General features: G+C 40.1%; 1 protein-coding gene across 2 annotated transcripts in view; it reads left to right on the top strand.

Moving 5' to 3' along the window:
- samd12 (sterile alpha motif domain containing 12) overlaps positions 1–24,640 on the top strand; it is a 145,494-nt gene that overhangs the window by 86,560 nt on the left and 34,294 nt on the right. Inside the window, exon 5 of one of the 2 annotated variants that reach the window (XM_081612365.1) lies at positions 11,214–12,124. The exons of the other annotated variant lie outside the window; for it this stretch is intronic. Coding sequence (XP_081468491.1) covers positions 11,214–11,332 — 119 coding nt within the window. The 3' untranslated portion in view covers positions 11,333–12,124. Of the gene's footprint in view, positions 1–11,213; positions 12,125–24,640 lie in introns of those variants that run through there. 2 annotated transcript variants of the gene reach the window in all.

Raw genomic sequence — 24,640 nt, 5'->3', positions numbered from 1 at the left:
TAATGTGTTACATCGGTTGCCTTTCTGACAGGATTTCAGTTTCTAAGGTGACTTTAAACTGAAAGGGAACACAATAAGTGTGACAAATGGCCTCAACAGGAAGTAAAATCTTTCACTTAACACCGTGAGAACTGATGATGATGATCATTCGCTGTTATTACGTGCAGCTCGGGACGCCATCCATCCTTGTTTACCGTCACATGGGAACTCTGGGAAAATGTCAGACACTTGAAAGTTCGTTGCACTGAACTCGGCTCTGGATGAGGATTATCCTTTATGTGTCGCATCCTCACTCTGACCCGCCGCGCTGCAGCTGCAATAAAGAGCCATCGGTTGGATTCTCACTTTTTATGCATTACCTTTTTAACTTTAAAACCTGGAGTCCATCAAATCCTGACCTTTCCTAACAGCTAGCATCTGTCATAACTGAAATGTACATCTGCATAGTTTAATCCTGACTAGCTGCCAACAGCGCTGACTTATTCATCACCTCCGTCTGCAGTGCAGAAAGAACGCTGCAGAGCAACTTAAAGCCCATCTGTCTGACTCGCCCGTCTCTGCAGGACATTTTTTATTTTTTTTATTTCCCTTCTGCAAAAGAACACAAGATGATGTGTCAAACCTCTTCCCACACATTCCTGCTCCTTTTCATAATCTCCTCTTCTCTTCTGTCTTTCCCTCGCTGTCATTTGCTGCCCTTTTCCTCCCCTGTACTTTTGAACTTTCTCCCCCTTAATCCCATTTCCGAATTTGGCCCCGTTTCCTCGGCCGGCTCGTCCTGGCTGCAGCAGGGGAGTCGGGGAGGCCAAGACATTTGCTTTCCAGCCATGTGTGTTCAGGAAAAGCAAAGCCAAAGGAGAACAAGAAGGATGTGAGAAAGATGCACGGATTACGACACAAAGAGAGTGCGATGTGGTGATATGATTTATTGAGCGGTTTCAGAGATGTCCCTGGTGCAGATTATCTCTGTCTGCTTCTTCATGCATTCCTCCTTCCAGTCGCTTTTAGGCCCTTTTTCTGCATCTTGACTGGAATGAGAATGAAAAGCACAAGTTCTGGTGTCGCACAAACACCAAACGACCAACATCCACAGATTCAGATGGCATTTATTTACTTTTTTAAAAGTCTGCTGTGAAGCAGACTTATAGTAGTTCTGGGTTTTTCATTGTGACTTTTTGTTTGTCTAATTCAATTAGCTTTAATCAGTTTCTAGAGTGTTTTGCTCGTTTTTATTACTTATAGTAGTAGTTTTAGTCCTTACATACTTTAACCCTCTGAGCAGTAACTTTCAAATCTCTGCCTTAATATTTTTGCTTATTTTAATTGCATGAAGTTATTTAAATGTCCTGTGAGAATATATGTGTATCCATTTATCCTTAACAACTGGAACTTTCAACATATAGCAAGTTATTTTCGCAATTCACCGTTTATTAAAAGAGTTCCCCTCAGATTAATTTCCTTCTACGGCGGGGGGTGAAATTACCGTAATAACTCGATATGGGCTGGAAAGCGCAACGTCTCCCCTTTCAGAAACCGTTGATATTTTTCAGACAGCGCAAAGCGTGGCGGGATTACAGTATTTGGCCGACAAGTTCGGTGTAGAAGGGTTAATTTCTCTAGGTGCAGAATTCATAAAGATCAGAGTATTTTATTGCGATTACATATACATGAATTGGTAATGAATACTCAGCGAAATGCATTCAATTGTTGAAAAACTAACTAACTCTGGAGTTTTGTTAAATTTTTCCGTCGCTATTTTGTGATTTAGCATAAGAGCCGTAATTTGCTTGTGTTTCCCATCAGTTTAAAAGGCTAATAAATAGATTCATAAACACAAAACCAGGTTACATCTGTAATTTTAGCACTATATAGTTCCAGTTAGTTGTAGTTACTTCCTCATTAATTAACGGTTTCATGTATTTCAGTTGACAAAAATATTTCCCCGTTTCGGTTTTTGTTAGTTTTAGTTATCTTTAATAACTTTGCTGTGAAGTAATAACTGGTTAGAGAAAATGTGAATAATCAGTAAATAATTTGGAGTATTCAACAGAAAAATCAGTGAATACTGAACTGCAAATAGAGAGGGGTCTAACTGCAATAACATTTTACAGGTAACAATTATGAACTTTCTGCCGTTGTAAACATTTAAAAACATTTTAACTGCAACATTAAGAACATATAAAAGAAAGAAATACAAAAGTAACTGAATGTTGGAACCATAAACAGCCGTTTAGTTTTGTTATCAGGGAAGAAAACGCAGAAAATTCCCTCTTCAGCGTCGACCTGTCAGATGTGATGCTAATGTTACTCTACAGAAAACGGAGAAGCAGCAAAGAATTAGGATTTCACTGACATCTGACGGTGGACAGATTTTTGATTTCAAAAAATTCCTGAATTGCTTTTTAATTTGGAGTTATTACCATACTAATTGGTAACCACTAATTAATGTTTCATATTTTATTTCAGCACTTTATTTTTTACATTTTCACTGCAAAAACACAAAATCTCATCATGTATTTTTGGTCTAGTTTCCAGTAAAAATCTATTGAAATGAGACAAAACGAACTTATGAGTACGAATTTGAGTGGTTTTGAGTTATTCTTCAATGTCTGCAGTATTTTTCCATTTGCTGTAACAGTAGGTTGTTTTTCTGCCTTTATCACATTTAGCAGTGAGTACATGAGGTTGGTTGACTGCGCTAAGACCCGCCTCCTGGCTCTGATTGGTGCATTTCTTAAGATGACAGAAGCAGCTCTTCACAGATTCTGTATCTCATAATAAAATGTCACAAAATAATGACAGTTGTAACAAATAAGTACAAAAAAACTTTTTTTTTTATAGCAGTTACCTGCTGCAGGTTTAAATTACGTTACTCAAATCAACTAACATGTCACCAAAACATATTAGAAACTTCTGCAGCGCCATGATGTGGGTGGTTTGTTTTTCATGTTGCTGCAGTTTCTTTTTGTGAGAAAACTCAATTTTCTTCTGTTTAATAAAAAAAAACTAAACTGTAACCAAGTGTGAACGATGCAGGTGATTTTTGGTGCAATAAATGAAGGCGGTGAGGAAAACGCAGGAGGTGGAGCAGCAGAGGTGTGAGAGGAGGCTCCAGGAGAGACTACTTACTTTGCATCAGGCTCGTGGGAAATCTACCCGGGCAATATCCAAACCAAGGCGCGCCACTCCTGCCACCTTCGCCCCACACAATTACAATACTATCTGACAAAGATATTGAGCGTGTATCCCTCGCCGTTTCTGTGGCCGCTCGTCCCCGGCTAGAGCCCGGTTTTATATAAAAGTGTGGAAAAAAGCATTAACTCTGACTTATTGGAAGGAAAGGGCATGCAGCCAGGAGGAGCCGGCAAACGGTGTGTGAATGTGTTGACCCTGCAGGGCCCGGAGGGGACGGTGTGCAGCTCCACCTCTGCAGTGTCCCTCCGTCCAACGGCGTTTATGATCGTGTCTGACCTTGACCTCTGACCCAGCTCTACGAGGCTCACAGGTGACCTTCCTGTGGGAGCGGCTTCTGCGCCTGCAGGGTGGATTAGTAGAGAAAAGACAGAGAAAAAACAAAGGTTTTTCATTTGAGATTCGATTTTAAACCACCTCCAAGTGTTCTGGCAGTTCTTTTATTTATTTATTTATTTATTTGATAATTCTTTGACATTTGGCTTTCTGTAGGTGCTTTTTATATAACACAACCATTATCTAATCTAGATCTATTCCAAATCTTTAAATAGCTGAGCTCTGAATGATGAGATAAACTTACATACTTACTGAATCACTGGCAAAAACACCTGAATTTCTCAGCTCTGTTCCTCCGATTTTTGTTTTCTTTTTCTGAAAACAAACAAAATGAACTGCTTAAAGCTGCGGCGTGCAACTTTTATAAAAAAAGTATTTTTTTAAACTGTCACTATGTCGTATGAGAGAAATAATCTGGAAACATGAATCTCCTCGGCCTTCTAGTGCCAATGAGAAGCAACCAATCAGATCCAGGAGGCGGGTCTTGGTGCTGTCAATCATGTAGGCGTCTCCGCTGCTCATTCTCACCGTTTCTTTCTGCTACGCTACAACTTCTCCCCATCGTGAATGCTAAGGCTAGTTAACATAGCCACTGACGACCGTTACATTAACAGTTTTCCTGCACTTTGTTTCTCCACCATTAGCACATTTAGTAGCGCGTATATGAGGTTGACTGACGGCGTTAAGACCCTCCTCCCGGCTCCGATTGGTTGTTTTTAAATGGGAGCGATGAATTTCCTTACATGGCAGAAGTAGCTCAGGGAGGAGATGGAGGAAATGGATCTTTTCACAGATTCTGTCTCATACATTCACGACGTGGTGACAGTTTTAACAAAAATGTAAAAAACATATTTTCAATAAAAGCTGCGTACTGCAGCTCCAAGGTCCAGTCACCAGTGTGGTGTTCACTTCCCACTTTTAATCTCAATATTAATGCCAACAGTTCAGTGTGAAAAAGTGTTTCCTTCTTTCCTTATTTTCTATTGTTTGCCTGTTTCTCAGTTTTTCAGAACTTCAATTTAAATATTAGTTAAAAACGACACAAATAAAAACAAAATGCAGTTTTGAAACAAATCCAAACCTGAGTGAAACATGCAGCACAGTTCCAGACCTACATGTCCCTGCACACTGCCAGTCAGCTGGCTAAAGGAATGCTGCTACGTTTTTTTTCCTCATAAGAAAAATAACAGTAGGTTTAACGGATTGTAAATTATTTAAAATTGTTTATAGATTATGTTTATTTTCAGTTTTCAATGTTTAATTTTGTACCTACTGGGATGCCGTAGCCAATAAGGGCAGGCCATGTAAAATACCAATGAACGGCTAGAAAATTAAAATGTTTGCATAAAATAACAAAGACCTAAGTTTTTTATTGCCCCGGTTGAAGCAGTGAGGTACGTTCTGTTGTGTTGTTTTGTTTTTAAGCTCATGTTTTGTATTTTAATGTTTATATGCTCTTGGTTTCCACGGTGATCATGGTGATCCGGACTGAAGACAAAATAAAAAACCTGAAAATAACCGTCGAGGCTGCGCTGGATATTTACCAAGATTTGCTGCTGGATTAAATATTTTCCTAATTTAACTAAATCAGTTAAAATTGTGAAAATTTGACTAAAATCTTGCTCTGAATTTTTTAGAGAAGGTTGTGCTTGTCTATAATAAGCTGGCATTCTAAAATTATCCAGAATTACGTACTGTGTAAACATAACATGCTCTGAATTTTGTGCCTGAAGTTTCATGTTCTGTCTCTATTCACCGTTACTTAAAGTTGGTTTTCTCCTGCAAATTGGATTTCTGCGAGTGCTTTTATAAAATCTTTCTGGGAAGTCTCTGGCGCCCGGCTGTTCCTGTCCACCTTAAGGGTTTTACCTCACAATGAAAAAGATAAAACAGGATCACGAGGCAATGGGGAGAAAACAGGGAGTTTACGTGAAGTCAGCATTTTCTTCTGCAGAAAGTAAAAATAAAATGCTCCATACGGATGTTCAGTCATTGTGAAATATGATGCTGCTCATTGGTAAAGCTGCATCAGTGGGTCTTGAAGTCTGTATTTATGGGCAAAATATCCTTTATTTTTGTTTTTTTGGACGTAGAAGCATAGATTTTTATCACCCTTCCTATAAACTCCCTTTAAAGCCAACTGCACACTAAAAAGTAGTTGTTTTTTAGTATGCGCTTTCTTAAAATGGAAAATATTTCAATAAATGTAAAAAAATATTTAGATATCAGGTTTTTACTGATTGTAACGTCTCCTTTTACGTTGTTTTTGACTGTAAAAACAGCAGATTTATTATGTTTTTTTTTATCTTCCAGGGAAAAAAAACTATTCAAGGTATAAAATTTGAATTTCCAGTAATGAAAGGGGTCATTCAAGTTTAAGCCTATCAAATCCCAGAAAAGGTAGGTCGGCGCTGCCAGTGTTTCTCTGAACTCTAATTGCTTCAGTGATGGGCTTTTTGCACTGCTACAAAATGGATAGGCTAACCTTGACTGTGACTCATTTCTTTAATGACTGAATGTAGTGCGTAATTAGTTCTGTGAGGTCGTATTTCACTGTTAAATGTAACTTTTTTTTGTCTTCGGAGCTTCCTGTGTTCAACTCTGACTTGTGGAGAAAATTAGAATGGCCTAAAAGACAACTGAATAAATAACTAACTCTACTTTTAAAAGTTAATATCAAGGTTCAGCAATAGATTTAGCTTTTTATCCAACTGTTTAAAGTCTGTTATTTGTTTTATTTTATATGCACAGAGAAATGTTAATGGTTCTTTACATTAACATACTGACTACTATCACATATTTTTTCTACCAGCGTTGCCTCCCTACGTAACACATCTTTCTGAATAATTTAAAGGAGTCCCCAAAATAAAAATGAGGTTTCTGTGCCTCCACCATTAGTTTCAGCCATTCTGTTGTCAGCAGCTTTAAGTAAGAATCTATTATACACACAAACTCTAAAATCTGATTACTAGTCTAGTAGACTAGTAAATTACTAGTCTTATTTTTTTACTAGTCTTATTTTTTAGCTGGTTGCTCCAAACCTGTTTTTTAAAAATGTTTTTTAATGGATCACATTTTATATTCTAAAATCTACTGTGCGCTCAATTTCCTAATTGGCTTTCCTCCTTGTTGCTAATTACGTTTCCAGTACTTCTCTCTGTCATGGCTGTTGTAATCAACTGTTACCTGAAAAACTGACAACTTCACTTGGTCTTCCAGCAACCAGCATATATATATATATATATATATATATATATATATATATATATGTGTGTGTGTGTGTGTGCAATTTGGAGGTGTGTACGCAAAGTCACAGAAATTGGGCATGTTCTCCACCTTCACAGCATTTACAGAACTGCTACAACGATGTTATAACTCGGTCTCATAGAACATTACAGAAGCTCTCAGTCAGTGCCGATGAAGTCTCTCTAGCCTCAGGATGCACAAGGCTTGAAACTGAACATGAAACTGACTGCATGACCTATTTTTAGTAATAATCTGTCTACCTGGAGGCGTTAATGCGCAGCGCTCATGTGACATCACACTTCCATAAACTTTGTAACTGACAGGCCTCTCAGCAGGCAGTTGCTGTGGAGTTGCTATGACAACGATAAAAAAAAGAAATCCACAAGCTTAGAACTAACTCTCACCTCTTTCCTGTCTAACTTATAAACAAAATAAGTACATTACAATTATTACTTGATTACAATTTTTGTGTCCCCTACTCTTCTTTGTGTAATACTGAAGTATCAGTAATATTTACTGTAGTATTTACTGCCGAACCAGCAAAACTAGCTTAGCTAATGTAGCTTTAATCGGCTTGCTAAGACGGACATGTAGCCTACATGTGTTGCTACATGTATTTACTCTGCCAGTGACCAGAACCTTGTTATTCACACAAAGAGTTCGTACATTATTCACAAAGCCGTTTAAACATTGATGGCGTGCGTCCAGTGATTTCAGGCTGTGAAGCTCCTCCATGTTGTAGTTTGAAATCGTAGGCAGCTTATCCACATCATCTAGCATATTTCCCATCTCCGTCTCATACAGGTCGATACCGACAGCAGCCATTTTGTTCATGTATCTTTCTCTTGTACATTGGTCAAGAGTGTCCACATATTTTCTTTTCCTTTTCTTGGTCTCAAAGCCGTTGGTCCGCTGTGCGTTGCACTTGCCTAAGATAGCGCGGTCACTTCAAACTTGTGGGAACTGTGTGTAGAGCATTGACATTTAATTTAAAGTTGGTTTTATGATCTATAAATCAGAAAAAATAAAGAAAATGGCAGAAATAACATACGCAGGGGATCACTGTGAATTCCTCAACCTTCATCCCAGAAACGCAGCACTATTCAAACCCACAACACATCAAAAAGCAACACACAGCCGTGACTGGACAATAACGATCCATCAAATCCACTCTGGAGGTGAAAATTAAAAGCGAAAAACAGCAAACTAGTTACTTACATCTTCATTAAGCTTCAGCAGGTTGCTGATCTAACATCTGTGGGAGCTGCAGAAACAACAATCAGTTCCCTGGAGACATTTCCAGAACAAACAGTCACAGTATCACATTCGCTTATTCCACAAGCTTCAAGCACAGCTGCAAACAGAAGGTCAGCTGAAGATTATGCTCATAAAATGTCATATAATCTCCAAAATGGTCAAATATTAAATGTAATCGCCTCTGAGACGGACTGTTATGCTAATTTACTAGATAAATATACCTTTTCATTCATTGCTCCCAATGTCCTAACCTATCAGGGCTGCACAGTATTAGGACTATACATATTCACTATAAAATAGTTATGACCTAAATTACAACTGGCCCAATATGTTTCTTAATATTTTCTAATAACCCTACTATTTTTACTCCATAAAAATAACATCAGATATCAAAACTAAGGACCTTTATGCCCTATAAAACTAGCTAAATGTGCATAGTGTGATTGCATAAAACTTGAAACATGATAAACTTCCATTCCATTTTCTTGCACCCTTTTTTTCCCTCAGTGGGGTCGGGAGGGTTGCTGGTGCCCATCTCCAGCCAACGTTTTGGGCGAGAGGCGGGGTACACCCTGGACAGGTCGCCAGTCTGTCGCAGGGCAACACAGAGACACACAGGACACACAACCATGCACACACACTCTCACACCTAGGGGCAATTTGGAGGCCAATTAACCTGACAGTCATGTTTTTGGACTGTGGGAGGAAACCGGAGTACCCGGAGAAAACCCACGCATGCACAGGGAGAACATGCAAACTCCATGCAGAAAGACCCCAGGCCGGGAATCGAACCCAGAACCTTCTTGCTGCAAGGCAACAGCTCTACCAACTGCGCCACTGTGCAGCCCTATGATAAACTTTGCAACTCTTATTTTGTACAAAGCTATTTTTCAGTCATTTAGCATATCTAACACCTTTAAGGGCAGCTTTCATTTGGCGCAAATCAGCCCCAAAAAGCAGAAATTGAGAAAAAATAAAATAGATCTTGATATTTTTCTTTAACACTTGAGCCCTCAATGTAATATTGAACACTAAGTGACCTCCCTGCCTCAACTTTAAAGCTCAGAAATGCTTTCTTTGCTTGTATCTCTTCGTTGGTCATCTTGTTTGAATAAAACTGCAGCTTTAAATATTTTAGGAGTTGCTACCAGGAAGAGATGTTTTCTCTCCTCTCTGAGGTGACTGCAGGGTCACGTCCAGAACAAAGCTTCTCCGTTTAGCTCAAGGACGCTTCATCTCGGTGAATATTTGCAAACGTTACAGCCTTAACTGTGGTCTTTATGGCTGAAGGGAAGCATTTGCAGAACTTCCTGCCCGCCCACATTTAGAAGGAATTTAAAATAAATCTGTTCCACCTCCTTCCAGTTCTCACTCTGTTTGGATCCAGAGCTGGTACAAAATAATTTACTGTACATCAAATCCAACAAATAACATTAAATTGTAAATGTTTTCCCATCGTTGAAACCATCGTAGTTCCCAAGGAGTGACCGGCTTGTAAAACACAAACTAATCATCTATAAAGACGTTTCAGGGCTTAGTCACAACAGAAACATCGTGATGCTCCCTTTATGAGCCTCACGGTTGCTCTGCAAGCCTCGGGTCAAATCTTCTCCACAAGGGATTTATAATTCAAAACCTTTGCATGCAGTAAATGGAATGTGCAAATGTAAAGCTAATATATGATTTAGAGCCGCCGTGTTTTTACATTCAGAATCAATAATTTAACCAATGTATTTGCAGGAATAAAGTGGTTTCCTTTTACTGCAGAGTTTCTTTGTTTTCGCTCATAAGGGAAGTAATGTTTGATGCTAACATATGTTCTTTAATATGTACTGTAGCAGGACTTTGGTTTAATTCAAGTTATTTTACTTTGACAAGCTCATTCTGGTTCTCAAAACCGAACATAAACTATGCAAAACAAAATAAGAGTCTGGTATTTTACGTAAAATATTGCAGGTGCATTGAATCTGTAAGAATGAGACCTGCATGTAAAATGCTAATTCCCTTTGTATAGTGGAAGATGTGGTCATTTTTCTAGATTTCTCTATTTTAATAATTCATTGAAGCAAAATAAAATGCACCCATTTAAAAGAAACTTTTCCTGCTGAGATTGGGCCTTTCGACTGCAGGAAAACGGCACTTTTAGTGAGAAAAATCTGATATTTTTATTTACAAATGCTTCTCAAAGTCATTAGCATATCAAAGATTTAAAATACTCCATACTTTTGATCCATTTCATCACAACAGTCACCACATTTATACATCCAGCTCCTTTTAACCTGACACTAAACTGGCATCAAGTTTAGTGAAAAAGCTCAGTGGCAAAAAGAAAACCTCCAATAATTTAGGGAACATTTCATCTGGTTTCATAATGTTTTTCATTTTAATCTTCATTTTTGGGCATTTATTGTTTATTATGGCAAAGTTCTTACAAGAATTTATTGTTACAATAAATCCTAATTAGTGATGATGTTTTTTTTATGTTCATATTTTCAGGATTATTTTTACTATTTTCTCCACTGTTTGATAAGAGTATCAATAAATATTAATAAACTTGAAAATATGAGTAAATGCAGTTATTGTGTGGAGTTTAGTGATATAAGTGACACTAATTTATGTGACTAAGACGTTTATTATAAATGGGCATTTTTTTAATCGCATTATTGGGAGAATATAATAGAAATAACAAATAGTTTAGAGGACTAAACATTTTAATTTATAATATGTTAAAATTGTTTCACTGCCAGATTATTTCATTTGTAGCCAGTAGTTTTTCATCAATGTTAATGAATTATTGGCTTAAAATGAATTATTGGCTTAAACTCCCATGTGTTGCTGAAAAGTTACCTGTTAATTTTGTCTTATTGCACTAGAAACTAGATGGAAAATGAAAGGAAACCAAGTTCATCCTTCCAGATCAGTACATTTAATTAGCAGCAGCTTGATCTAACGTTTGTTGGCTCCAAGAGCGATTTTTGATTTGTCAGGTCAGTACTCCCATACCCAACTAGAAAAATCTGCAATTAACCTGGAAATATGATGAAACTAAAAGAAAAGTAAGTTCTAAAATGATAAATGAGTGTGTATGTTAGTCCTCACACAAACTCCACTAACAGTTTATTACGACCACATGTGGTTTTTCATCACCGCTGTAATTTTAATCACCATCCTCTTTTCTCCAGTCTCCTCCAACACACACCTCCAAACCCCTCCAGGGCCGACCCAGCCTGTAGCGAACAAGCAAATTGAAGGGTTAGTCCGCGGACGTCTGGCTCCCTGCGACCCCTCAGAAATGAAGTGAGAGCCGGGCGCTCGCCGTGTGTTTAAACGAAGGTCCCCGTTAACCCCCATTAGCCTCTGCAGCAGCGCTGGACTGGACGATTAGCAGAATACAAATGGCTCCCTCCGTCCTCTCCCACACCTTCCACCGCCAGAGTTGCTGACGATGAGAAACGGCAAAATATGATTTGGGGCCAAGCAGGTGTTTACTGCATGCTAAACAGTGTCCTGCTGCTCATTATGCAGGCGCTAATGGTGCGAATACATTAGCAAACTGTGTGAAATTTGCTGCTGCTGATGAAGTGTAGCCACTACCATGTGACCTTGGCTTCCAGAAGATCAAGTCACGGTTCGAAACAAGGGAAACGCCCGAGGGTTTGGAGGCTGATCAATTATTGATAACTCTCTGCCTCTTCATCTTCCATTTGGCTGCAAGTGTGAAATCAAAAAGCATTTCAGATCAACAAGAGCGGAGCCACTGTGAGCCAAAAACTGCCCACAACCTCTGAAGCATTTTTAGATGGGCTTCATAATTGGGTCATGCTTTGTTAAACCGAGAAAACATTCGAGATTCAATCATATTTCCTGAAAATACTGTCCTATGAAAAAGAGATACATGGTGCAGATTTCTTTTGCTAAGGAAAATAGAAGAAATGTATGTCAGAAAGTATTTGCTCAATCTTCATTATATTGTTTTTGAGAAAGGACTGTTGATTCAATAAATAACTCAGACAGAGACAACATGAAGTAGACTAAATGATCTCTGCAGAAAATTAAGGAAAAAATGAGAAATCCTCGACATTATCGGTTTAGAAGGGCTGATAAAAGATTTATCCATGATGTTTCACATCAGTCGATGTCAATAATTGTTGATTCGTTTTTTGTATTAAATATCTGAAATACTGGAAAAGCTGCCTTTGTTGTTTTATCCAAAGTTTTCTCTCCACGTTTTATTTTTTAAGAGGCGAAGTGGTGGAACCTGAAACTTCTGCTGTGGCAGTTACTCAGCAGGCTGTTGCTAGGTAACCGTAGAATGAGTTGCTAGGTAACCGTAGAGTGAGCGAGTCAGTTGATTCCACCAACAAATGGAGTATGTCTGCTTTTAATGGTTGTAGGAGTTCTCTATACATTTGGTAAAAACTCTCCCTCTGTGTCAAACTCGAGGCCCGTGGGCCAAATCTGTCCCACCAGAAGATTTAATGTGGCCCTTTGGCCTGTAGAAATAGTATCTTTAACATAATAGTTGTGTTTTTTAAATATTATTTAATCAATCAATCAGCATTTTCATTTGTATTGTGCCAAATTAGATGAAAAAAACATGTTTAATATTTAAACATTCTCACAGAATGCAGAATCAGCTGCTTATTAGTATTAACAGCTGGTTTTATCAACACATTCTGCCACAAGCTGCCCTTTAAAGACATTCCTGATTGCGATGTGGACCAAAATGAAAATGAGTTTGACATAGCTGCGCTAGAAACACGTTTGTTTTGGTTGTATTTACCCAGAATGCCCTGTGCGTTCAAACCGCACCAGAGTTCACTTCAACCGACCGAACCCAGACCTCGGTTTATAGGCGGACCAGAGTTAACTTTTACAATCCGCATCAGAGTTCGAACAAACCAGACTTTCTTTGAATACAAAATAGAGCTGAATTAAAACGGACTAAACGGGGTTGGTGTGAATTCACTTCTAAAGAATTTCATGCCTCCTTTGATAATTCAACATAAGAACGAAAATGGGTAGAAATGAGATCCATGACAGACATGAACGGTGAAAAAAGCTTATAACTGACACAACATTTCAGATACCTTTGCAAACTATTCAAACTAGCTCTATAAAACCAATATAATAATCACTAAACTTATGTTGCATTGGTAAAAATAAATATGTACTCAATTCATTATTTTTCTTGAGTTTCGTTCTGTGTTGAACTTCACCAGATGAGTCTCAGGTTTGTTTCGTCAAATATTCAGACAGTATATAAAAACAAATCAGCGTGCTATTCCTTTATTGTCGTTGGACCTAAACAATAATTAGCTCTCAGCCTTCAATCTTAACCCGGATCATAAGAGGAGTCGGAATGAAAACTGCAGAGATGGCAGCCATTAATTTTCTGTTCACACCGAACCGCCCACTCATCTCTTTTCCTCACCTTCTCCTCCTTTTTCCAGGTGTCGTTCACTCCGGTTTCTACTGTCACGGCTCACTCCACTTCCCACTCTGAGTACTTGCTCTGTTTTATTTTGCACCTCATACCAATTTGGTACGAATTTTGTCTGCGGACGGAGAACGGCAGCCACTTTAACTCGCTCTCTCTGCGTGTGTGTGTGTGTATTTGGGTCTTTGCATGCATGTTTGTTTGTTTCCAACACTTTGTCACCCTGCAGTTTTGCAGACCAGTGAACTGTCGGCCTAATTTCTGAGGATGGCAGAGATGCTGGAGATAACGGTGCTGTGAGAGCCGCAGCAGTGTGTTTCAGCGGCGCTTCAATTAAAGCGGACTGGCTCCGGGGAGAGGAGAGGCGACCGTCTGCCATGATGGTTCGGCCAAACGCGGCTGCCTGACAGAACACGCTGATGGAAAACACTGAAGCGTGCGTCACACCAAACCCATGAACCGCTTTGAGAGCCGGACTCCAGGAACACTGGCTCTGAAAATTATATTTAACAGAAAATTGCTGCACCTAAGCAGCAACTGAAATGGCAGAACTCTGTTTACTTTCTCTTGATGTTATTCCCTCTCCGGTGTTAAATTGGTGGAAACACTTTTGGAGGAGGTAATCAAGGCAGCATCTCTCTTTTTTCCAGCTTTCTGATGCTGAATGTGTTTGTGGTTTTTACTTTTCAGTAGAAAAAAAAAGTAAATCTTTACCAAAAAGAGAGGATGGCTGAGTAAAAATAATCATGAGTTGGTTGCGATTTATCTTTAAAAATCTCAACCTTTTTGTCTGACCTTTGACTTCTGGAAAGATTTGGGGATATCTTTAACGTTTCCAGTCTTGTGAATATTATTTCTCATTGCAGATAGTTCGGAAACGGCCTTGTAGCCGTTCACAGATTGGTAGAATCAGATGAATGGATGATGGATGGATAGATGGATGGATGAATGGATGATAGATTGATGAACAAAAGGATGGATGTATGTATAGATTGATGAATAAACCACTGGATGGATGGATGGATGGATTCTACAAAGTTTTTCCTCTGGTAGCGAATCGCTGCCTCCTCTGAATTCCAGCCATATCTTATAATTATTGATCCTGTATGAGCCGATCAGCTGGATCTGCTGCGGGTTCGTCTGTTTGCTGAGTGACACGTTCCTGGAAACTGTTTCTCGTTCCCTCACATTAACATTCTCAACATGGAGCTGGATGCCCGGCGGTGTTTTCTGTTGTCGTCGTCCGGCCTGCCTTACTTTCCCTCCTCCCTCCGCTCAGCTCTACCTGTCATCTCTCCATATTTCCCCTCCTCGCCTCCCGTCAGCATCCCATGAAAGGCGGCATGTACCCAACTTGTTGCTCTTTAATCTTCACACGTCTCCAGCTCTCCTCCAATTGCGGCAGTGCTCTGATGATGTAAACACCTCAGTCTACTGCCGCTGCTTTCAAATAGCGAAGAGTGGCGTCTTCTGTAATTGCACGTTGAAGCGAAGTGCAACGTGCTTGAAGACTTTCTGCTCTAACGACACCAATTTGTGTAAATATTCATGTTCATGGTTGACTTCTCTGTACAGTTGTGACAAGTGGACTGTAACTGATCTTGAAACACTTGCAGATACCTGTGACTCAGTCACATTTTCCGTAATTAGCTGAGAGCTTTAAAGACGCTGAAGAGAAGGAAAGTTAAAGGGGAAGAAGAAACGTGGAGGATAATGGAAAGCGAGTTAAAAAGATGAGGAGCTGGAAGCCAAAACGAAAGTCTCCTCCTGACAAATCTTTTATCTTTCTGAGCTGAAACCCTTGTTTCACTTGTGCAGAAAAACAGGAGCAGAAATCCTCAGAAAAAGCAGAAACTTTCACTCTGAACACGGTTTTACTGTTCAGCTGGTAAAAAGGAACATCTTAAACAAACCAGAATTTATTTGGATGCTCAGTTTTTATTTAGCAGGAAGGAAAGCTCGTCTGAAATCTGGTGCTGATCTTTGAACTGTGGCTCACATTAAAACAAAGATGTCAGTTCATTGGACCAGACAAAACCAGACTTTTAGGACTGAACCATATGTTGTTTCGTAGTTGGACCACTTGATAATGCCTCTATTAACAGGTATCTGGGGATACCTGTTAAACACGTTCATTACAATTTACACAAAATCCTTCTTAGCTAATGCAATTTCAGGCTACTCTATTCTGCCTACTTTCAGCTGTTTTATGGCCTCTGTCACTTTTAATCCACATGAGCTGCTGCTGGCCACGCCCCCAATTCAACGTTTACACTCACAAAAAATGGCTGCAAAAAGATGTGCAATTATATAACCATATATCTCTGAAAACCGTTAGAATAGCCTTCTGCACAACCAACAAGAAAGCAGCAAATGGTTTCTGGATGATGAATGAACAACAAAACATTTGTCTTTTCCAGCAGTGGTAAAATCAGCTGACCAAACATGCTGGACCATTGCTGGGGTTGCTGATTTGTGACGTTACATTCAGAAGGTTTTTGAAACTTCTCATTTTGCAGACACCAAAAAACATGAAGTTAATGCCAAAAACCAGCTGGGTGTGTATTTTAAGCTCTTACGTTGTTTTTAAAAACACCCAAATGGAATTACACAAACCTGCAAGATGTGGATTTTGCATCATAGTTCCCGTTTAAGTTTGAAACTCATGCCTGTCATATAGAGAGCGGAGAGATTTGCTCTGCTCTTTAGTATAAAACATTTTGGTGACACAGTTACTGGGTTAAATGGGAGCCCGTGTTGCTCAGAATAACAATGCTGGTCAGAACTGGAGCAAAAAATGCTGCAATCTTTACAAACCTAAGAGCCATTTTTGCCCTGAGTAAAGCTACATAAAACTAATTTAGAGTCGCAAATGTGGCATAATCTTTTGTGAAAACACAACTTAAATTACTTTGAAAATCTACTGTATAAAATTTGAGAATTTTTTTTATTTTTGTTTTCAGGTTTTAAAACAGCAAAAAAATTAATTTACAAAAAAAATAATACATTAATTTTCTACTATGGGATGTTGATGTTTGTGGAAAACAATGTAAACAAAAAAAGCACTTAGATTACAATGTGGTGTTGAGAAAAATATAAGAGATATTAAAGATGCTAGTTATTTTGTTGTGGAAATTCAATGCAGAATTTATTTGGTGCAAATTAACTTCTAAAATCCTCATTTCTGATATTTATATTTGAAAAAAATGGTTTTTTTTGCACTTTTGTAGCCAAATATCAAGAGGCATTGTCGCAGACCCCAGGTCTAATGAAATGCTGTCATGTTTTTGGTTTTTCAGTCAGACCTATTCAGTCCTCGGTGCTTTTAAAATCCTACAGAGGGTGCTGGTTTGTTAGGTGTCCATCTGACTTTTTCATCCTGATTCACCAAATAATCTTGAATCAATGGACTTGAATTCAACTGCAGACTTTAGAATCACTACTTTCAGACAGACGGACAGCTTTATTTGTCCAAGTAGGGACATTGTTTTGCAGCACTTGCATGAAAGATAACATAAACAAACATTACACAACAACACTAACAGCTTGGTATTAGAAACATAACATCCTCAATCTTTAGCAACTTTCAGCTTTGTTTAACAAACATTTTTTAATCAAATTTTAATCACACAGCCTAATATAACTACAAGCAGCTTGATGGGAGAAGAAATGTTGACACTGTATGTTATAAATCAGCAAAACCTGAAGATTAAGCAGTACATGAATAAAAACTCAGGTTACCATATAAGCTCTTAACATTTATCATATTTATCTGTTTTGTAAAGAATCTAAAGCAGTTTTAATAAAAATGCGGCTTTATTTACTGCCTTATTAAGCAGACATCAGTGCTGCACCACACCAAAAAATGTCAACCTGCCTCGTGACGAGGACTAACAATGAATCTTCACATCTTCATTTTCCGCTTGTCGTCCATCTATATCTCCTCTCCCTTTGTTCCTGTTTTGTCAGCCATTGTAGCCCGGCAATCTTTTCACGTCCCACAAATTAAGGCCTGCATTCAGCCATCAATCACCCTGGTGCAGCTTTTCACAGAGCGAGGAGACGCAGAGGCGAGGCGAGGGAGTCTATCAACTCCTTTTAACGAACTGTCTGAATCACTGCTAGCTATTCAGCGTCGGCCTCGTGCCGTGTAGGAGCTCCGTGTTATTTGGCTGTATGCTTTCTTTCTTTCTTTCTTTTTTTTTTTGGTTGTCAAGGTGAGCTGCGAGGCGATTTGCATGCTACCTGCTCGTCTCATGACCACTGATCCATTAATACAAACTAATTTTCTCCTCCAGCAGCTGTAGAGAATGACGTTTTTGTTTAACGGCGCTGGGATTGGCTCACGTTTGTCTTTCCTCCTGCGAGCACTTGAAGGAGGTCAGTTGGATTTTTTTCTGAAGAACTCTGAGCTTTCTCAGTGTGACAGTTAATTCATTTAAAAAGCCATTCAAGCATGCATTGTTAGTTTGCTGCCTTTGATCTTCAGAGAAAGCTCAATGACTTGGTAATGATGTGCGGCAGTTTGAGGCTCGGCCTGCGTGATGGAGACGGTGGTTAGCAGCTTCAAGATCTCTGGAATTAAACTACTTGGCGTTTTTATTTTTTTTCCCTTGCCTGTAAACCTTATAAAATACGTAAAATAGTGTTTTAGTGTCACATGCTTCTGTCATGGCAACAGTTTTCAAGCCCTTCACACTTTTTCACATTACTAATTGCAACTTTAAGGTTATGGGGGAATTTTTCTGCCATAATTCGAGAGCGCACAGTTTCAGTTTGAAAGCAGGGTTTTATGTCTTTTGCTCTCAAAAATACTTTTGCTCAAAACTTTTGCTCTCTTTCAAATATTCACTGAGCATTTCCAAAGATTTCTCCACTCAAGACTTGTCTCTGCTCGAATCAAATCTCCGCTTGCAAACCTCTCTGCTCGCATTTTCTGCTGCACTTGGAATAGAAAAGAAACGTTGCCTGGCAACCTCTCAGCCAATAGAATTTAAGTTTTATACTGGGTGTGTTTGTTTCCTTTTAGTGGGTGTGCCTGTTATCTAGACAAACAGACAGACAGACATGTGAACTAAGTTGTAACACTGTTGATTCTGTGGATCCATTTTCTTTGGTTCGGTTTCAAACTCCTGTCTAAGATCGATAGGCTGTTAGCAATCAGTAGCGCCCTGCTACCGTGTTTCCCCGAAAGTAAGACGGTGTCTTACTTTCTTTTTATCCCCAAAAGCCCCACTATGTCTTACTTTCGGGGTATGTCTTATGTTGAAAAAAAATTTTTGAATTTTTTGTTTTAGCCATAAAATTAACATTTATTAACAACCTGAACAGTATTGTATTCACCAAAAAACAGTTTTATAAAAGGAAGTGCCAAGAATGTCTTGTTACAACATTGCATAACATGTAAAACAATGAAAAATGGTAAGAACGAACAGTGGAATACTGGAAGATAAAACAGATTTATTCCATGACAACCATGTCATCATCCTCAGGATACTCCACGGTGTAACTCTTCCTTTTACCGCTGGAACTGGAAGCGCTCATGTCTAGGGGCAAAAATATAGCATACGGTATAAGCACTGCTTGTGGTTCCGTATCACAGTCTCCTGTGTGCATTACCGTATTTTAAGCAGGAGGCGGCAATGACAAGTGCAGGGGACGGTGCGGTGACGTATGGAGAGGGGGACGGCGCGGACGTGGGTAGGAGGCGGCGCGCAGCTAGATGAGAGGGAGGCGGCAATACCCCGGTGTTTCCCCGAAAGTCTTACTTTCGGGGGGTGTCTTACTATCGGGGAAACATGGTAGCGGAGATTTAGTAGCCACAAAGGCACACCCACTACAAGGAAACAAACGCAGCCAGTATAAAACTTTTATTCTATTGGCTGAGAGGTTGCTAGGCGACGGCACTTTTTTGTTTCACACAGTTAAATTTCTTTTAAGCTAGTTTTGATATTCATAATTTTCACAACAACTGAAGTAACAATAAGTTGATTATGCAATGAAATGTTAATCCTGCAGTCAGTTGGTTATTAGAAATAAATTTAACATGTTAAAATGTTTGCAATACAGGCATGCACTTCTGATGCACTGTTCTAGTTATAGATGTGGATATACGAAATAATAAAAACCAAGTTAGCATGAATAGCAGTTTATCAGATGATGCTACAGATTACTACTGTTTTGTTTTGTTTGCTTTTGTTTTAATTTTATTTTGTTTGTATATGACTTTGTTTGTTCATTTATTACGCTACCTTCAATAAAGTCTAACTACTACTCTATGACAGGTTGCTCTTAATTGTGATAAGAAATGTTTATTAAGCTACATTAGCAATGAAATGTCAACCTAAAAACTAATTTACAAGAGGCTAACAGCAGTACAGAAGAAATGTGTAAACAAGCTAACACTTTTTCATAGCTCTACAAAACAAGGAGTGAAGGAGGAAGTTATGTAGTATTTCTATCTGTTCTTCAATCAGCTCTTCCCAGATTCACTGTTACACTTGGAGCAACAAATAACCAGGGATTTTCAGAGGAGGAGGAAATATAAATAACACTTTATTAAAGCGCTGCTGGCTTACATCCAATGTACCTGATTTCATCTCAGCCAAGTGATGCAGCAAAACTTCAAACACAACTTGTAAAACATTCAAGGCTTATTTGAAGCTACAACACAAACACACCAGCTAAATCGAAGCCAGAAAGCTTCCCTGTGAATCTTTTTGTTGGTTTAATTTTAGCCTAACCATCTGCTGCTGATAGTAGCTAAACTGTTCTCTTGCTTCCCCGCCTTCTACTTTTGTTTTTAGTCATTTCTCCTAACATCTTCTTATTTTACGGCTAGTTTTATGCATCGATTGCTGATTTTCTTAAGAACAAAACTCCTCAACATGGATGTTTCTCTCCGTTTTTGAAGAGGTCAGGGTTAAATTTTGCAGTAACTTCCTTGTTGGGCGCTCGCGTCGGCTTGGGCCGGCGGTGAGACGCCATCCTGTATCGTGGCAGATGTCTCTCACTGTGCGATTACTCACTGTCAAGTAGGCGGTAAAAACAGGTGACACATTTATTTGCGGGGCGTGTGGGAACAAGACTCTGGCAATTAGTCATCATTTGTGCAAATGTTCCCTCTCTCCACTTTCACTTCCCAGATGAACCGGTTTTCTCCCTAAATCAAACGCGGTCGGTCGCCAGGCGGACCCCACCTTCCAGCACCACCGCAGATGTATTTCCATAAAACATGCGACTTCTGCTTCGTGAATAGACGATACCACCTCGTTCCATGCCTGGCGTTAATGCAGGAGAATTATTCTGCAGCACACCAAGTTCCCCCTCTTAACGGCGTACTTGTGTAACGCTTAATGTGCTCTCCACTGATCTGCTCTGCTTTCATCTGCAGAAGACGAGTCCTGCTGCCTCTTTTTTAAAACTTCGCTTAAAGTCGATGCAATTAAAGGTCAAATGTCTTTTTTTGTTATGTCAGGTGATGTAAAGGCAAAAGTCTAACTAAAATTATTTTGTAACACAATTTAGCATAATAATTTCATTGTGGGACTACTTTTCCAACTATGCAAAAGGTTTATGCACATTTTTTATCTTAGAACAGGGGAGCTGTTGACTGATTGAAGGTCCTGATGAGCCAATAAAAATAAAGTGATCTGACTTTTCACTGAAATACCTGGTGCTTGAGCCCAAACTTGGACTTCTGCTGAAAGAAAAACTTGTTTCTTTGCTTAAAGATCCAGAGGAACAGGAACAGTTTCATCCACCACCTAGCTTCAAATTGCCCCCTCAATAACACAGCGTGTTAATATAAATAAACTGAAATGAAAATATTAGTCATTTAATGCACATATTGTTGTTGTTTTTTTTGTTTGGTAGATATAACGGGTCATGAACACGTCCACTCGGGGCATGTTGAGTTATTTACAGATTCTGAAAGGAGTTGTTCTTTACAGTTGTGCTTATATTTGTAATTTAGAAGCACAGTAAAAAAAGAAAAATAGTCTTGCGCTGCTTTGCCAAAAACAAAAATCCTCTTTACCATTTAATATAAAATTCTACACCTATTTCTATCAATACTGTTTATCTGTTGTATTTAACCCTTTCATGCATAGTGGTGACTACACTGGACAACTATCTAAAAGCCATTTTCTTCTGCTTCTTGTGGATTTTTCTGTTATAAATGCACACAGACCACTGAAGTGGACACTAATGCATCATAAAATATGCTATCAACTACTGGCCATCAGCTGCAAATGCAAGAAATCATTTTTCGTTAAATCCAATATGGCCGACAGACAGAAAACCACGCCTACCGACCCGGTTCCTCCTCCTCCTACTGTAGACGACTCTTGCAGGTAAAAAAAAAAAATTGTGACATCAGATAACCACTAAAGAACAATACTACTGATGTCTTTTTCAAATAACTTTGTATTTGGAGAAAAGGATAATTGATTGCCTAAAGAAAATAATACAAAAATTTTGCAAACTTTTTTCCTACCTTTTTTTATGCCTTAAGAAAATTTTTAGAATTTGGAAAAAAATCATGACACAAAGGATTATAATTCATGCAAGAAAGGGTTAATTAATGCAATTTAATCATTTTTAATTGAATAACAATAGTTACTGACGTCTGAGCAAAGAACAGTTCTCATCAACAGAGCCGTTCAAAAGAATCGATTCGTTCATCAGCAGGTGTAACCTGCCTTCCTCTGATCATTAATCCTGGCCTTGTTTTCTTTCCGATGACATCAGTTTTTCTCTTGAGCGACTCAGTTTAACCCATTTATCCATCGTTATTTTTAAACTCAGCCTCTGGTTAGCCCAGCTGTGGCGTCGCACTTTGAGCACACAGCACCTAAAGACGGCTGTAACCTGCCGGAAGAGACACCAGTACCTCCTGGATCCACAGCTGCACACACTCATGGCTGAAGCATCTAATCCCGTCTAACGTGTGTGTATCTAAATTGGTATTTGCATCTAGCTGCCACCGTTACCCAGCTGTGTCTAACACAACAAAAGCAGCGCTGATGCTTGGCGGCAGTGGAGCAGAGACACTTTCTGCTGCACATTAACCTCCCTCTGCTCACCCGCTGTCTGCTGACCCAGACCGATTACACTCCTACAGGTAGGAGCTGTGCTGCTGTCCAGATCCACGTTGAGGTGAAATCTACTTCTAATCTTGCCGTAGAGTAGAGCATGCTGGAGCGCAACACCTTTCTGCAGCAGCAGGTGTGAATGTATGCAGCTAAAGGAAAACGGTTTATCGCCTACAGGAATTTCTTTACCAGTTTCCCCTTCACATCTGAGCTTGATGTGATGATTATTATTCATCATATTCCCACATCATTGCTTGCAGATGCCCCGTTGTACCCGCCGGGACCTACACGCCCCGAAACTAATAACGTATGCGTTAACACAGCTGCGGTGGCGTGCAAACCCAACTGTGAGGTGAAGGTGTTTAGCTCAGGTGACGGCGCGGCGCTGCGGCGGGTACAGAGCTGTCCCACAGGGGGGACATCGTACTGCATTCAGACCCCCTGCTGGTAAATATACGTTTGATGCTGCAGAGTCAGCGGGAGCAGCTGGCGCTCACAGAAAACACCATGTGTACAGGTGGTTCGATCCACAGCAGCCGGACCAGAGGGACGAGAGGGGACCGGAGGGACAGGAGGGGACGAGAGGGGACCGGAGGGACTAGAGAGACGACAGGGAACCGGAGGGGACGAGAGGGGACCGGAGGGACGAGAGGGAACCGGAGAGGACCGGAGGGATGAGAGGGGACTGGAGAGGACCGGAGGGGACGAGAGGGAACCGGAGGGACGAGAGGGGACTGGAGAGGACCGGAGGGACGAGACGGAACCGGAGGAAACGAGAGGGAACCGGAGGGGACGAGAGGGGACCTGAGAGACTGGAGAGACGAGAGGGGACCGGAGGGGACGAGAGGGAACCGGAGGGACGAGAGGGGACGAGAGGGAACCGGAGGGACGAGAGGGGACGAGAGGGAACCGGAGGGACGAGAGGGGGCGGGAGGGGACCATAGGGGACCGGAGGGGACCGGAGGGACCAGAGAGGACCGGAGGGACGAGAGGGGACCGGAGAGGACCGGAGGGACGAGAGGGGACCGGAGAGGACCGGAGGGACGAGAGGGGACCGGAGAGGACCGGAGGGGACGAGAGGGAACCGGAGAGGACCGGAGGGACGAGAGGGGACCTGAGGGGACGAGAGGGGACCCGAGGGGACGAGAGGGAACCGGAGGGGATGAGAGGGGACCGGAGGGGGCGAGAGGGGACCTGAGAGACTGGAGAGACGAGAGGGAACCGGAGGGAACCGGAGGCAACAGAGGGGACCGGAGGGAACCGGAGGGACCAGAGGGTTCCAGGTTGCAAGACGGAGAAAAACCCCAAATAATGAGAAATATGTAGCAGTTATTTACCTATAAATGACTTAAACCTCCGACTGAAACTTTATTTTAAATGTGTTTTCTGTAATGGATTTATTTAATGAAAATTTTAAAATATTTACTTACAGATTTTCTTTATTTTCTTGGTTCACGTTTGCATTTTCCATTTTTACTATTGCATGCATATACCGGTTCTTTTTTAAATTGAATTCCTTATATATTCTCATATATTTAATTACTTAATTGTTTATGAAAATATAGGGTTACAGTGTCATGGCCAAAAGTTTTGAGAATGACACAAATATTATATTTTCACATGATCTGCTGCTCTCTGGTTTTCATGCGTGTATGTCAGATGTTTTCATCACATACAGAAATACAATTGCAATCATGTTATGAGTAGCAAAAGCTTTTATTGACAGTTAGGAGTTAATGCAGCAAGTCAGTATTTGCAGTGTTGACCCCTCTTCTTCAGGACCTCTGCAATTCTCCCTGACATGCTGTCAATCAACTTCTGGACCAAATCCTGACTGATAGCCGTCCATTCTTGCACAATCAAATGCTTGCATTTTGTCAGAATTCCTAGGTTTTTGTTTGTCCACCCGTCTCTTGATGATTGACCACAAGTTTTCAATGGGATTAAGATCTGGGGAGTTTCCAGGCCATGGACCCAAAATCTCTCTGTTTTGTTCCCTGAGCCAGTTAGTTATCACCTTTGCTTTATGGCAAGGTGCTCCATCATGCTGGAAAAGGTATTGTTCATCACCAAA

Source organism: Poecilia reticulata, chromosome 11 (assembly GCF_904066995.2).
Source record: "Poecilia reticulata chromosome 11, P_reticulata-male-v2, whole genome shotgun sequence".
NCBI lineage: Eukaryota > Metazoa > Chordata > Actinopteri > Cyprinodontiformes > Poeciliidae > Poecilia > Poecilia reticulata.
Note: the sequence above shows the minus strand (reverse complement) of the source record. Positions and strands in the feature narration are given on the sequence as shown.